We start from the raw sequence: 16175 nt of genomic DNA, 5'->3' as shown, positions 1-16175 counted from the left end.
CAGCAGTAGATCCCCAAGCCAGGAGTTTTTTGAAACAGTCCTAGAGACTGTATTTTCTCTGGGAAACCAGGCTGTGAGGGCTAATGTACAGGTGATAACTGAGCATGTCCTGGGAAAGCGAATATGCTGAAGTTCAGAAGAGTCTAACTTGACTTTTTTTTTTTTTTTTTTTTAACAGCAAATTGAAGCAATGGTCACTACAAGTGTCATGTAGCTTCATTTGCTGCATGTGCTATTTCCCTGCCCACTGCCCCTTCCCTTGCAAATCAACTTTTTCCCCTCTCAGCCCCTGAAACATCAAAGAAAATCAAAGATAAAATAGTCAGATCATACAGAAATTATAGTGGCTGCAGAAGCCAAATCCTTCTGATGTCTTTTCAGACAGATACTACATAAGTTTTGCTGTTTTTAATAAGTTTCAAAAGAAATTTGTTAGTGTTTTCAGATACAGTCCCAAATTTTAAAACTTTATTCCTTATTTAAACCTGGGTATTCCTAGGCACTGTGTACAATCACTGAAGTACTTGCTTAGTACTAGCATGAAGCAAAAAGGTCAGAACTTCTACTGAAAGTTTTTCTTGTTCTTCACTGGTAGCATTTTTATTTAGAATTATGCCTGTAGTAGGAAAATGGAAAAAAAATATGAAAAATTAAGTTAGAGATTTTCTAACAAGACTTTCTTTTTTTTTCCTTTTTTTTTTTCTGCAAAATAATGTTGTACGATGAAAGCAATATTCTTGTTTTCTTTGTAGAAAATATTTCTAGGGATCACTGTGAGGAAAAATCCTAGCATGAATTTAGAGTATTTGACAACTTCTGTTTGGCAAGCTTTATTTTAAGGGAACACTTCTTGCAAAGTGGAAGCATTGCCCTTGGATTAGCAGGACACAATAAGGGTGCCCTCTATGGGTGATCAAGGCTGTAAACAAAGCAGAAAGCAGCTTTCCATGGTAATTTCGCCAAGTGGGAAACGTGGCAATGTGACAGTGGGCAAGATGGCAGTTTGATGGCTTGTTTATCTGGCGCTGGAATTAGAGGTTGAGGCTACACTGAGCACTACAGGTGTGGTTTTAAAGACATAGGTGGAATGCTGTATGCTGAGAGAGGAAATAACTCACAGACAGCACTTGCTTCTCAATTGTAAACCATTTTTTTTATTTTTTTTGTAAATTCCAATCAAAATCAAAGGAAGAAAGACTTCTGGTAGAGGCATATGCTGTATTGTTTTCAAAACTTAGATGCTTTCTTGCTTTGATTTGTTTCCAGTTCTTCCTGTTTTCACAGGTCACAGTAACACAGGGAGCGGGGGGAAAAAAAAAAAAAGAGGAAAATATGATGTACTTTCATTGATGCAGCGTAGTGCAAGAAGCTGCTGTTTAGTGATTTTCCTACCAGTAAGATTTCAAGCTGTTAGTGTGCTCTACCTAAGCAGCATTTCTAGGGTGAAATGGCTACAGTCATTGACAGTGTGCCTAATATCCATCTTTCTTTCTTTAACTTATATGTAGTTATTCTTAAGCTTCTTAATACAATGTGGTTTTCTCAAGTAATAAACATACAAACTGATTTCTCTTCCCTGTCCCCCCACCCCCGGTTAATCAAGGCAGAAGGTCTAAAAAGGGTGTACAAAGTCTGCAGTATCATAATATAACACCCTCCATCCCCCAAAATAAGTAACTCAAATTCAGATCCAGTGTGTGACAAGATAAAGAGGTGTAAAATGGGCACAATGAAAATGGATGTGAACGTGAGGTGGAAAAAGGAATTCAAAATGAAATAAAGGGCAGTTATCGATAGTGTGTGTGATTAAGGATAGAATCTTATCTTAATTATAGACCCATGATCCAGAATTACTACATTGTTTACTGGCAATTAAATGAATGAAGTGATTCAAGATGTGAACTGGTGTCACTGAGATCAAAATCTGGCTGGTCAAGACAGTAGTTGTTTAAAACATGGTGTTGTCAGGAGGGAGAATCCAATTTCGGTACTGTACTTGTGTGATTGGTGCTATCTGGGCACTTGTAACCTGAATACATGACTTGATCTCTCCTAGATCTATCCTAGATTTTATGAATTAGCCGTGTCCTAAGAGCTGTTCATTCCTCTATTTCAACTTCATACCAACTTTTTTGGGGAAAAAAAAGAAATCAACCTTCTCTGGATTTTGGCCTAGATGGGTTTCTATCCAAATTTGGATTTTTCTCTCCAAATTTTGGAAAATCTCCTTCCCAAGTGGGCAAAATTTCAGTTGCGGTGTGAAAGTTTTAGGAAGCTAATTACGGGCAATTGAAAGCTGGGAGTAGGGGTGGGAATACTCAGGTGACCTTAATTCCAGCTGTTGCTATTACATGGCTGTAATGAAACCCTAATGCCGTGACATGCCTTTCAGATTGGTTGCACTAGGGATGAGCATGATACTATAAATCTTGACATTCTTCCAGGTATTAACCTTCTTAATTTCTTCCATCTGAAAGACCAGTCCCTTTAGGAACTAGTGTGCGTGGTCAGTTATTTCTGTTGCAGCCGATGCCTCAAAGAACTGTCCAGCTGAGCTCACTGTAGTGCAGTCGGTGCTTACTCATCTCCCAGCTTTAGCAGTTGAGCTAGATTAAACCCCGGTGCAGAGTTTTGTGCTGATGTTTGCAGATGCAGAGGATCACGCTGCCCTTGCCCACTGTGCTGGGTATGACACATGCTGTCTTTGTGTGGTTTCTGCTGGGAAAGTTTCTGATCTTCTGGTTTGCCGGAGGCCTGTGGATTATTACACTCCTTCTCTTTCAGGTCCATTCTCTTCACCTCAGGCAAACAGTGGGGCTTTATGGTTGCCACTGCTGTGAGTAATTGGTGTCTCTGTTTCTAAGAGGATTGTGGTGTCCACATCCTGGTTCAGGACAGGTCCAGGTTCAGCTTCTCTTGCTGTGCCTGTCCAACTATCTTCCTGCCCTCTTTTCATTCAGTCCTTGGTAGAGTTCCCGACTAACCCCTCAACTGAAACCAGGGTAGGGGATATACCAGGCTCCCAAGCAAGCTGCTACTACGTGACAGTCAGCTGCTGGATCTCTCAGCAGATTGTATGTAAATTGGCCACCGAGTTTGGTACAAAATTAACCCAAGTGATTAGTAGTAATTTGTATTGTACTGTTACTGTAAAGTACTGGAGGGGTTCACTGAATCAGGCAACGCGTTATAGTTATTTATGGTTGGAAAACTTTAAAATAAAATAAAATAAAATCACTGATAATAGGCTTTACTTCCCAATGAGCTATTAAGACGAAGGGAAGAGTGTTAGCATGAAGGTAGCTGTAGAAGGACTAAGCTGGCGGCAGGCAGAAGTGTGATAGTACTGAGCAGCAAGAGGATTTGCTCCCAAACCTAATGAATGCCTTTCAACATCCCACATGCGTAATGCAGTGGGTTCAGCAAGTATCTCACACAAGTTCTGTCAAACTAGATTTAAGAAGAACTTTTTTTGATGAATCTTTGCCTTGTGACAGAGCCATGTGTAGTGGGAGAAAGCAAGGCACACTGGCCTTGCTGGGTCACTTCCAGACCCTGCTACACATCTGAACAATCCCAGCCCAGGTCAGCTTCATCCCACAGTGGAGCAATGTGATCGCTGTCGCACGTGACCCACTTACAGAGCTTGCTTTTCTTTTGGGTCCCAGGGAAGGAGGTGTATCAGCTGAATCTGACATCAGGAAAAGCTTTTGGTAGGTTGCTCAGAGGGCTGGCCCTGCTGACATGGTGTGACACAAGAAAAAAGATGGTAACGATGAGATCCAGAGTCACCTGAGGCAGAATAGAAAAACAAGTCTTATTCATCGAGGTGTAAAACTTCTGGCTGCAAGGAACAAGGAAGAAATCTCCTTTGTGGCTGGGTTTGTACAGGTGGGAGCGTTTTGCCCTCTTCTCGTATCTTTGTTACTGGCCACTACTAACTACTGTAGAAGCACAGATCAAGCAGAGTACAAGGGTGAAGTCCAGTTTGCCTTAGAAAATGTAATGCATAGAGAGAAAGAGAGAAGCTGTTTATTTTATTTTATTTTTATTTTTTTTTTTAAGCAGTAGTCACCATCCAGCAGCTGGTAGACAATGGCCAGGAAAACAAGTGATCAGAGGTGAAATTAAGGGATCTGAACGTGACAGCATCTCTTTTCAGTGGCTGCAATCAAAACAAAATGCTTTAAATGAGTGTAGGTGCTTCACCCAAGCAGGACTGGGTCCCACCTAGTTACTGGGCAAAGTTCTAGTTACTTTTGCTTCCAGGGTTATGACTCAGGCTGAGAAGAAAGCTACAGGCACATTGGAGAAAAATGTTTATTGTTGGCTATGGGTGTGAAAGTTTTCACCAGATGATTTATGGTAAAAATGTGGGATAGACAATTAATCTTTGCGAGCTATCATCAGAAAGCATCTCTCTGATTTTTTTCCTCTTAATGTGAACTCTGTATGAATATAAAAGAGTACATTTGGGACAGATTTGTATCTGTCAAGTTAATTTATCAGCAGTGTGAGAGTTAGGGGTCACAGTGCAGACATTTGGCTAGCATGCCTTTCCTAATAAGATATGGCAGGTTACAAAAGTGGAAAAAAAATTCTGGTCAGGTTTGAAGGTGTTGAAGAGTCTGTAAGGATAACTAAAGACAAACACTCTCCACTTGGTGTTTTCAATCTATTGGTGATGTAGAAATAAGGCAAATCCTAAGAAGGAGAAAATTAATGACAGCGTGTAACAGGAAAATAGATTCCGTTGAGATAAGAAATTGTGAGAGCATGGAAGTAACACAAATCCAGTAATGTTGGTATAATTTTAAATCAAACACTTACTGTTCCTCCATAAAATAACTCCAGCATCCCTTTTGAACTTCCTGAAAACAATATCTATTGCTGATAGTTCAATTGCATTTGGACTCCTTAGATTTATTTATTTATTTATTTATTGTAAAAAAGTGTTGTGTGTAATAGTTTTTTCTCTGATGTCACTGAAAATCCCTCTGCCACAGGACGTAGTGTTCCTGACCAGTCTGCACAGAACATCTAGGAAGTGGTCCAGGATGAGGAGAAAGCTGAACATGGCTCGAGTAAATAATATGAACTGCTCAGGCTGTAGCAAATGTGTGCAAGAGAATGGGGAGCAGAAGCAAGGATCCACATTTCTGTTACAGAAATGCAAATGGCAAGTGTAGCAAAAACACTTGCATTCTCAGAGATGAGAGAATACAGATGGATTGAAAATATTATCACCAGGAGGAGATACAGGTTTCAGACAGGTCACATTAACTTCACCCTCCCTTGCAAGAGGTTGCAAATTCTTACCTAAGTGTAAAATCAGCCTGCTTTTGCTTTTCTCTTTTGCAATGTAGAGGCTTGACACATACAGCAGCACAGCTCAAAGCTCGCTCTTGTTTGCATGGTGCTTTGTGCTCTGCAAAATCTCTGCCCCAAAGATCTTAAAATCTTTGGAGGCAGTGTAGCTGAAGATAACACGTGCCACAAAGCTAGCAGCACGTCCTGCTAACACAGTCATCAGTGAAGCATCTGAAATTGTTACAGGAAGTACAAGCAAATAATATGACATATATTAAAAAAAAAAAAATAAATCCTCATTTTGTCTGAGGACGAACACTTCCAATATCCAAAGTGTGGAGAGGGGGCGAGGGAAACAGGCTTCAGAATTACAGGCAACACAAAGCTGTTCTGAATTTCTAAATGTATGCCTGTTCTTAATTTCTAAATGCATGTATGCAATGCATTTTGCATATGCAGTAGCTTGTTGCACTTGATATCTGTCCACTATATCTTTTTCCATAGACTTTTCTCTGGTTTTCTGAATTCCTAAGTAATTCCAGATAACTGTTAGTAACAGCAAGGCATCATCCCAGTGTGTGACCAAGAATGTTTTTGTTGCCCCTCGTGTATGCTTTTCACCTTAAAATCACTCAAAATAAGGCAGTTTCAATCTTGAAATTATTCTATACATAGCAATGTCAGGCTTTGTGTTACAGAAGCCGAGGTTGAAAAGAGGAGATTTGTGAGAATCACACCATATTTCTTGTTTCTGAATCTGAAATACATTACCAGAACTTTGATTATTTTTTTCTATTCTTTTTTTTTTTTTTTTTAAGGGCTGAAAATGTGAAGGCTTGGTTCTGAATCAAACAGCCTTTATGTGCTAAAAAAAAAATATAAACAACCAAACCAAAACAAAAAACTTACATGATTTTGTAAAGCATTTCTACTTTATTCATTTATTTATTTATTTTTCCTGTAACACGTTCGATGTTTACAGGGTGTATGCATTTGATTTCCTGGGTCTTGCTGGTACAAGGAACTGCATAACTCACTTGTGACTTTGCTGTTTCTCAATACCTCAGTGATCCCAAACTATTCCTGGCAGAATTTCTTGCCCTGTTATATCACACTGCATTGTCTCAGACTGGTCACGCAATCCTGAGACAACATTCAGCCTTAAGCAGGATGTGGTTAAGCAGATACCAGCCAAGATGTCATTTGGGCATTGATTCCTAATACTCAAAAGTTATAAAACAAGTCCAAGGCTTCCTATTTCTGGTGAGAATAGCATGTGGCAGATAGCAAGGGTGTCTGGGGGAGGGCTGTAGTTTGAGATCACTGATATCCTTAGTCCTATAAGAATTTAAAGCAAAGATAAATGTTCTATCAAAAAAGGCTACAAGAGAGGTTCAGTGCGGCGCACAGCATGCTGTGTCCTTTCTGTAAGCCTTTTTGAGAAGGATGTGCTTGGGGAGGTTGCTGCAGCATGTTTCCGGATGTTTATAAACATCCCTAATTATGCCTAGCAGTGGATAGGAGGGTAGTCTAGTGGAACACTGATGTAGCCATAGGATATTGAGAAAAACAAGCTAGCTTTTTGTGATGTGCCTCAGCTAAAATGGGGAATAGCAGAGCAAAGTCTGTGACAAATCTTATGTAGAGGTTGGGCTGGATTATGTTTCTGAGGCTCTGTAATCTGTGATTTTGTAACTGAATACATTTTTTCCAAATTCTTGTTCCAGCAGTGCATCTCTCTCCCCTGTTTTTTTGTTGTTAATTTCTATTTTTCTTTTTTTTCAACAGATGGACAAGACATTTCACAATTCCATTTTAAGGAAAAAATACGTCCGTTCACGCTTAGTCAGAGTGAGGTATGTGAGATTGTTTAAAAAAAAAAGAAAAGGCATACAATTGAGATGTTATGAAATGCTCACCAGGCACCAGGTCCAGCTAGAGCTATTTTCTCTCTCTCTTTTTTTTTTTCTTTTTTTTTTTTTTTTAAAGTTGAAAGTTTCAGTCTGCTCAGCCCTTCCTTGCAGGAGCTGCTTCTTGTCACCTTGCTCTGAATCTGCCCCTGCTCTTTGAGTTCAAGGGGTGAGAACCATCACTGGGATTATGATATTGCAATTACTTTCTTGTTTTATTTTATTTTATTTGATCTCTATTTGCCAGTAGTATCTAGCTTTTGATAGGTGTTTTTGACTACTGTTGAGTACCGATAGTGACCTTTTCCGTAGAAATCCCTATTGTAATACTAAGCTCTTTTTCCTGAGTGAGTGCACAGCACTCCATAAGTGAGCTTTGTGTCTTAATAATCACATATCAAAGATGCAAGACTAATGACAGCAGCCCCAAAGATCTTACTGCTGTGAATGTATCTCTCCTTGTTCTTCCATGGTTTGTGGAATCCGGGCTCCCACTCTATCCTGGCTTAACTCCCACTTAGGCAAATCATACAAGTTGTTATTTGAATGTAGCTTTAGGAATGTTTTAGATACTGATGTGTTGTAAGTGTAGACAAAGTGGTTTAAAGATCTGACAGGTCAATCGGTAGGGAGAAGTAGTATCTTTCATAATGTCTTGTTCCCAAGAACAGACTGAGGTACCTGCTGTGAGGTCTGTTGTGCTGGATGCAAGACTTGTATGTGTTAAAACTCGTTTGTTTCTTCAAATATATCTTTTAGCCTAATAAGAGAGATTTCTTCCCACAAGCTTCATGGCTATTCAGGTGCTTAGAATGCAAGCTCTTCATAATCAGGGTCATTGTTGTGAATTTCTTTGGAAAGCACTGTGCGTATTTTTCGTTTAGCATAAGCAATACATTAGCAAGAATCCCCACTGCTTACTAAGAAAGCCAAAATATGTCTTGACTAGATGCCTTTGGCTCTGGACTTTCGTTATACAGTGAGTGATTCAAGGCAGTCTGTACTTACCTGAGGGTTTTGAGAGGTGTGGTGTGCTTGCAAGAGTTGATATGGTAATTCCAGCGTGGCACAGCACAGGAAGAGGAGTGGGGGGAGAGGTGAGGGAACACCTCAGAAATGCAAAGCAACACCCACAGTTGAATCAGATAATATCTGGAAAATAAATGGAGTGGCAGTCATGCTGAAATTGGCACTACGGGAAAAAACAGCCTGTTGGAAAGTTCACATATAGCTACTCGGTCTCAAATACGATATCCCTGAGGCAAGGAATGTGTCTTTCTGCTCAGCTGTGAAGCACTTTTGCATATTACAGTGGGCTAATAACCCATGGTCTTTTTGTTGCCCTTCACTGGCAATACAGGAATATCTGTTTTGTTTTGCTGCATGTTCTTTTCTACTATCAAAGGCTGATTACATGATGTGTGTATAAGCTACTTGCTTTCTATTTTTAATTGTTTTTCCTCTACATAAATACAACCGTCCAAGGTAGTGAGAAGTAACTGGAAGAGCTTCTCTTTCACTTTCCTATTTGAATGATGTTTAAGACAGAGCAACCCACTTTTAGCTCACTCTGCATGAAGTGCGAAGTAACTGAGATTCTATCTCTTGTAGGTTGTGCCATTCTTGGCTCAGGTAGAAAGAAGCAGAGGAAAGAAGGTTCTTGGTACACATTCTTATCTTCCCCAAGTAATGACCGAGGATAAAACAAGCCATCTGCATGCGTAGAGCAAGATTTAATATGCGAGATTAGACACTTCAGTGTTTGTAGTCTAGCACTCCATCTCTTGCAATGTCTGGTGCTCTGTCTAAGGAGAAATAAGCATTACTTTTGGATGATTTCAGTCCTTTGTATATTCCTGTCCTTTCTTCTGATCACATGTGGGATTTACAGCAACCACTGTGGAACTGTGTGTCCCAGCATAACTGCAGCTCGTACTTTCCCATGAGATGTAAAAGGCTCCTTTTTTATTCATCTTTTGGACTGTGATAAGTAGACTGTGGGAGATGCTGCCGAGTGTCATTCAATGTTGGCATGATGTGAGGTTATCAATCACATTTTCTCCCAGGAATGTCCAAGCAGACCCTCACATTTCTCATGAGGCTGTGGTGGTGAGAATTAAGTTGAATAGTCTCTGGCCTTTCCTCAAATACCTTTTTGAATGGCAATTTAAGATTTTTCTTCTGTGCATGTACAGGACCCTGGAAAGGTCTGTCCAGATACAATTAACCATCTGCCTTATGTTTCTGAAGTACAGCATATCCAGCTTTTCATTGCAATCAAATCAGTTCATTCCATCCTTGTCTTGCATCCCAAACATGTAATCAGTCACTGCTTTTTTTAGACTCCAGGATTGTAACATTGGTCTGGCCACTTACAGAAAACATCATGCCTTGTCGTACCCTAAGGAACATTAGACAATTCAGCAGATGCTTGGATTTCTTTTAGCAATTCATACTCTGAAAAATGTACAAAATGTTCAAGCATGTGTCTAATCTTTTGCTACATTGCTATTGCTAGAAGAGATAAAATGAAAACTAAGAAAGCCAAAATAGGCTGGAGGTAACCAGACTGTTTTGTTGGTTTGCAGTCCAGATGCTGATGGTGTGGTGGCAGAAGCTTTGCTCACATTCTGGTTCTCCTCCACGGATTGCAAGGAAGCACTGCGAGAAAGAGTTGAAAGGATCTTACGGAGGGGCCTGAGAAAATACACCGGACCCCTGCGAATAATTGTCAGGTCTTCTACTGTCTCAAGTAAGTATATTGCATCTCTCTTAAATCTAGTTCTTGTGCTCTTCTCATTGATGGGATTTGTTTTTCCCTTATGATGATGGCTGTTACTGAGATTGAGTCTTCCCTGATGTTAAGTAGGAACAAAATCAATGGCACTGTATAGAGCTCACATAAGTCTTTTAAATAAAGATTGACAGGAGCAGATGCTTTGTGCCCTCTCCGTACAATTTTGCTCTTCCTCCAGGCTGCATTATCAACCTTACACTCCTGTCAGGGTAAAGAATAGGAACCTCACCACAGTGCTTCAGTACCCAGCCATGCAAACAAACATGCTCCTTAGGTCTTTCTATCTTTGAGGAGCCTGAAATTGCGGAAACAATGCACGGGGAAACTTTGTGGGGAAACAGTACATGCATTGGGAAAAAATAATTTTTGGTGGGGGGACCACAATTCCTTGCAGACCACTTAATACCACCTAGACCACTTGAGCCAGCAAAGATGCAGAGAGACCAGACAGCTGTGTTGAATGAACAAGAATCGTAGGTCAAATGCTATTCTGGATGGATCCAGGCTTATTCCCACTCAGAAATGATCAGGAGCAACCCGTTGTTCTGCCTCTTGGTGCTTGAAATGGGCAAGATGCAGCAGTGCAGGGAAGCTCAAATATGAGCTGTCAAACGACCTTTGTTTCTTAATGGCCCAACCAGCCAAACCATCCCACCGTTGGGGTGGCTTGGGATGATGGGTAGCATCCCTCTGGGCAAAGAAGCACCACTTTTCTGTTTCCTTCCAGGTAGAAATAGTGTGTGACCATCAACCAAAGAGACTGAAAGACTTGTGTTTTGGTTTCAGTAGTAGTGTTTTGTTTTGTTTTGTTTTTTTAATGCTGGTCAGGTCATGGCTTAATGAATCTTAATTTGATGCCTTGGTTAAAGGACAAAACTGGAAGAAGTACAAAAGTGCTTGTTAAGAATAACTGTGATCTCATCAAGTTATCTGGTTAGTTGTTTATATTCAGTCTGGTAAATGAGAGAAGCACTTCAGAGCTGTTTTAGTTGACCTTGAACTGCACCAGGGCTGTTACAGTAATATTCTGTGATTCTATGATTAGTTGCTAGTTAAAAAATTAGCTGATACAAATGAATCACTATGTTTTTATTAAATATTTGGTTTCAGTAAAAGATGGCATCTCGGTGTTACTTTGATTAAGTTGTACGATAAACTTCCTGTTGCTTTTCTTGGCTGTCCCAGGTTAACCATAAAACACTGACTCCATAGGTCTGCTACTCACTACAGGACTAGCATTGTGCAATTGTTACCCATGACACAAAGGAACATAAACACTATCTTGCCATTTCTAGGAGACAGCAACAAAATTTAGATCTTTCTTTGCTAATCCGATTTCAACAGCGCTGTGAGGTTTAGGCAAGCTCCAGTTGGCAGTGCCATTTAAGAAAATGAGGTTGACTCAGGCAGAGAGTACAGAATGTAGCACTCCTGCACTTTCTGAGGAAGAGAAGGTCTCAATTTACAAAGTTCATCCTTCTTCCTTACACCTGGTAGAAGAGACAACTTACAACAGGTCCTGGAAGTCCAGAGAGGGATCTAGGTTTTGCATTTCCAGTTTCTTTCTCCCTTCTAATATATCCTGTGCAGCACTAATACTTAAGCCAAGGAAAGTTGAGAAGCCCTAGGTTGTTCCATGCTCTGCAGAACCTTTCGAACATCTGCTTCATTGTAAGTTTGATATTTTTGCCAACTGGAATCCCTATTTATCTTGAGGCAATCCCGGAACTTTTTCATGATGGCTTCTAAAAAACCATTAACCTCTCCATTATAATCCCCTTATCAAAAGATTCTAATTTGGGGGGCAATAATATAGCTTACCTTAGGTGAGCACAGCTAACTAGTTGAACAAATCCAGGTCAGGCACTTATTTACATGGCATGCTAGGAGGGTCTGATAAGGCGAATGAGTAAGTCTTCCTCCCAGAATCTAATCATCTTGTTGTTCAACACCATGTCTCAACTTGCACTTCACTCAAAAGTGTTTGTTTTGTGGATCAGCTCCAACAAACTGCCTTCAAATTGGGTGCAACACTTGTGGTCCAGGGCAGAAGCACAGAAGTAAGTATTCTGCCAACATAGGATCTTGCTTTGCCCCTTCGTTCCAGGGATTGGGAATAAAGAGCTTTGAGGAGATGGAATCCAAGCTGATGATATTTTATAAGTTCACTTTTCTTTTTTTGGGAGGTGAAAACCAAAGAAGGTGGATAGCAAAGATGTGGAAAAATAGCGTGTGCAAAAAAAAGGAAAAAAGGCAAAATAATACCGTCTTTATTTTGTATCATCACTAAACAGTTGATGTCCTTTACACAGAACTGCAAAAATACATTGTTATTGGGGTGTCTTCAGGTGTGTCGTTATTATTGAAGTCCCTACTTTCTTGTTTAGCCATAGTTTACTTAGTCTCTTAGCCAAGAACAATGATAGTTCTAGACATCCACTATAGCTCTGATAAAAAAAAATGGGAGGTGATGGAGATCTCTTTGTTTGTTTCCAGTTGGGTTTGTCCACCTAAATATTTTTCAGTGGAGAAACTAGCAATGTCCTATCTTCTCCAAGACCAATGGAAAGGCTGGCAGAATAAGATGTCAAATCACAGTTGACTTAGAAACACCCAAGTTAGAACTTGCTCTTCCACTTGTATAGAAAGAAGGTGTCGCAGTTTGTCCTCTGTATAGTTCTGGCACCAAAGAGATCTACAAGGCTGATTTTTTTTTTTCCTCAGGGTTTCCTGATTAGAAGTAGTCACCTCAGAGCCTGCATCTCTATTAGGCAAAGTGTAGAGCAGCTTGCCAGCCTATTTCCCCTTGCCAGGTAGGTTGGAAGTCTCTCAAAAGGTATTTTTGGGAATGTACTCTTGACGTCAGAAAGAAACTGGTTGCAAGATCACTGGCACTGTTCGTAGTGAGTAGGAAGTATTCCCATCTGTCTCACAGCCAAGGGTTTTGACCGTGAACAATGACTCACGAATTGGTTTTGATCAACAAGTCAACTGTTATTATTTCTGTTTATCTGGCACCTGGTACTTGCCAAAGCTCCTTGCAAAGTACAGAACCTGGTGAGATGGATTCTCATTTCTTTATCAAGTCTTCTTTGGGAGACATGCAGATGAGTGTCTGACCTGGATTATTGAGGTACGTTTCATCAAGTTGTGGCTCAAAGAATGTCTGTGGCAGTCTGTGCTTATTTTTTTGTACTTGCCACTTGTACAAGCCACAGCAGCAGTCTGCGGTAGTAGAACAGGACATGTATCAACACATTGAGAAACACAGCGGGGATCCTATATTCCCCCACTTTGATGCCATTACCCTGGCACAAGGCGGCAGGTTTCAATATTTGCAAGTCTTGTTGTCTTCCCCAAAAGGCTTGGGGAATAAACCAGCTCTCTGTTCATGCTAGGCTTGTGTCTGATCCTGAACAGTAAGAGTTCCGGGGGCTTCCTGGCTCAATACAGCAGACTGAAAAACACACACACACAAATCCCACTATTTTCATTGATAGTGATGAAGTTGATGCTTAGTTTGGATGAATCTGCACTTACATATCACCATGCATGTGTCTTCACTGGACATCTGACAGCATACGGCATGTTATCCTCACACAGGAAGGATATTATTGAACTAAAGATTCGTTCATCCTTCAGAAGGGGTTGATTATTACCAGTTTTGGAGCTACAAATTTCCATGAAAGACAGGGATTGTTGTCTTAATCAGGAAATGGAGAAGAATTAAGTTGTGGTTGAAGGTGGAGATGGGGGGGAAGTCATGCATGTTAGGACAGGTCCCGTGGACATGAGTAGGGAGGGAAGGGCAGGGTGACAGGGACAATTAGAGGTACACAGCTTTTGTCTTGTCTCTACCAGGTTACTCTCCCCTACTGGAGGAATGAGAATTGCATCATCTCTACCTAAGCTGTGCCTACCTACATTACCTATGTACCTACTTCCACAAGGGTGCTTAACCCTAGGGAGGTAATTCCTGCTGAGGGAATGGAGAGAATGTAGGAATATTAGTAGGAAGTTGTTTTGTGTGCACCATGTAACCACAGAGGAGTGAGACTTCCCTGATGAGCCCAAAGTGCTTGTGTGTTGCCATCTTTCAGGAGACTGCTGCGTTTCCTTTCAGGTACAGTTCTTGGAACAGGACTTAGCCTCTCACTCTGAAGGACTGCTCTAATTCCCATTTCACCCCAGTACCTGGGGCCTTCGCAGTCTTTAACGTAATTAAAGAGCATTAGGGAAGAGACACTATCCCTCTCTCTAACTGCACTATTGGACAAATACACTCTGTGGCACTCCTCTTGGCTGCCCAAGGTTGGTGAACTGCTGAAACTTGCCAGAGATCCTTTTTTGGCTACATGTACTACTGTTACCCTAAATAACATCAAAATAGGTGATCTCACTGTTTCTGATGCATCTGAGAATTCTGTAATTCCCTGTCTTTGAAGGACTTATGTTATCAAAGTGACAAGGGGCAGTAGAGGATGCTTCCTCTGATACATGGCACAAAGCTTTGCTTCAAATGCATGTCCAAGAAAATGGTATTAGTACTGAAGTGCTATTAGGACTGACTTTATTTATTTATTTATTTTTACATTTTAAATCCTTTTCTCCTCTCATTACCCCATTTAAGATAATCCCTACCATGTCTTCTCTGTGGAAGAAAACAATTTAAACATTACTTATGTGATGAGCACTGACCATGCAGTTTGCCTTTGAAGCTAGTGGTTACGTTATGGCATATAGAAATCTGCAGTTGGAAGCCTTGAAAGAAAATAAAGCTGCTTGTGGAAATTAGCATCTGTGAAAAATTAGGTAATTGTCCTGGTAAAGCTGTATCAAGTTTTTGAAGCAGCTTTTTCACCTCTGATTTTGAAGACCTCTCTGGCCCTTTCTAAACTGAAAATGCCTGGGATCCAGCAGTAATGCGTTTTCTTGCCTTAATTGAACTTCTTCAATGTAATGTCTGCTCCGTTTATGTCATTAAGGGGTTTTGACTGTTACTTTCCCTTTAATGTAAGCACTGCTTTCTGTAACTCAAGTGAAATAGGGCAGTGGACACGCGATTAACCTTTCTGATGAAGTTAATTAGAGACAAGACAATGCAAGCACATTTTTCTGTAGGAATCTCTGAGTCCCTTGACGGGGAGGGGTCGCATTCACTCTGCAGTTAAGTACAAACCTGCCAACATTTAGATGGTTGCCAAATAGACGTGCAGGCTTTGGGCACTGAACTCCTTCAGGAATCCTGGCCTTAACTGGCTATTGCATATAAACAATACCAAAATCAGGCAGCTCTCCTGCTTTTAGTTACTCTCCTTTTCTTTCCATTCTTGCTTAAACATGTATATTCAGCAGTAAAAATAAGATATTAGCTAATATTAATCTCAAATAATAACTGTACCAAGTCACTATTCTCATTCATAGGAAATTGAAGCTGGTAATTTAGGTGCGTTCAAAGGTAATTTAGTTAACTGAGTAAACAAAATAACTGTTTTAACTGATCATCCAGCTGGAAAACAGGGGCCTCTTCTGAAGTGTGCTTTCCCGAAGCCATATTTCAATAGATTGCTGAGATTTTAATTTAACCATTAGTTTTCGCTTAAGTTGGGCAAGCTTTAATTTAATAGCAAGTTCCATTTTGCAGGTAGGTTTGCATATTCAAGTTTAACTTGTTCTTGTTTACAGTGGAAGCCTGAAGACTGTTTTCCTAAATGCAGCACAAACAACTATTTTTGCAGCCCTATGTGGTTGGGATGAGATATGACATTTTAATTGTTACTAATTGATGCTTTTTGTTGGTAGTGCAAACAACTAGGGCAACTAGTAAATGAGCAGGGCAGAGAAATTATCTTGTGCCTTACAAGTGATTGCTTCAAGGCAGGGCTTGCAGTATGGTGGTTGGCACAATGAACATCTGTGCTGTTGACCAGGTAAAAAATGTCAACGTTTTTTGATGGTAACAAATGAAAGCAAGCCCCAAGTGAGGTAAACCAGCAAGAAACCTGGTTTTTTTTGTTTGTTTGTTTTTTGTTTGTTTGATTTCTCCCAGAACTATCGTGTAACCCAAAGTGTTCCCTGCTTTTGATGATACCTACTGTGGGTTCAGCTTATCTGAAAATCACGTCAGCTCTGGTTTCCAAAGTTGTACATGTGCTCTG

General features: G+C 40.4%; 1 protein-coding gene across 1 annotated transcript in view; it reads left to right on the top strand.

Annotated features, from left to right (window-relative positions):
* LOC309877677 (transmembrane protease serine 11E-like) overlaps positions 1-16175 on the top strand; it is a gene marked incomplete at both ends in the record, with an annotated part of 39367 nt that overhangs the window by 14103 nt on the left and 9089 nt on the right. The window contains 2 exons of the mRNA XM_082759306.1: positions 7099-7166; positions 9809-9972. Coding sequence (XP_082615432.1) covers positions 7099-7166; positions 9809-9972 — 232 coding nt within the window. The remainder of the gene's footprint in view (positions 1-7098; positions 7167-9808; positions 9973-16175) is intronic.

This window comes from Aythya marila, assembly GCF_965140915.1.
Source record: "Aythya marila genome assembly, chromosome: 4".
NCBI classification, from domain to species: Eukaryota; Metazoa; Chordata; class Aves; order Anseriformes; family Anatidae; genus Aythya; species Aythya marila.
Note: the sequence above shows the minus strand (reverse complement) of the source record. Positions and strands in the feature narration are given on the sequence as shown.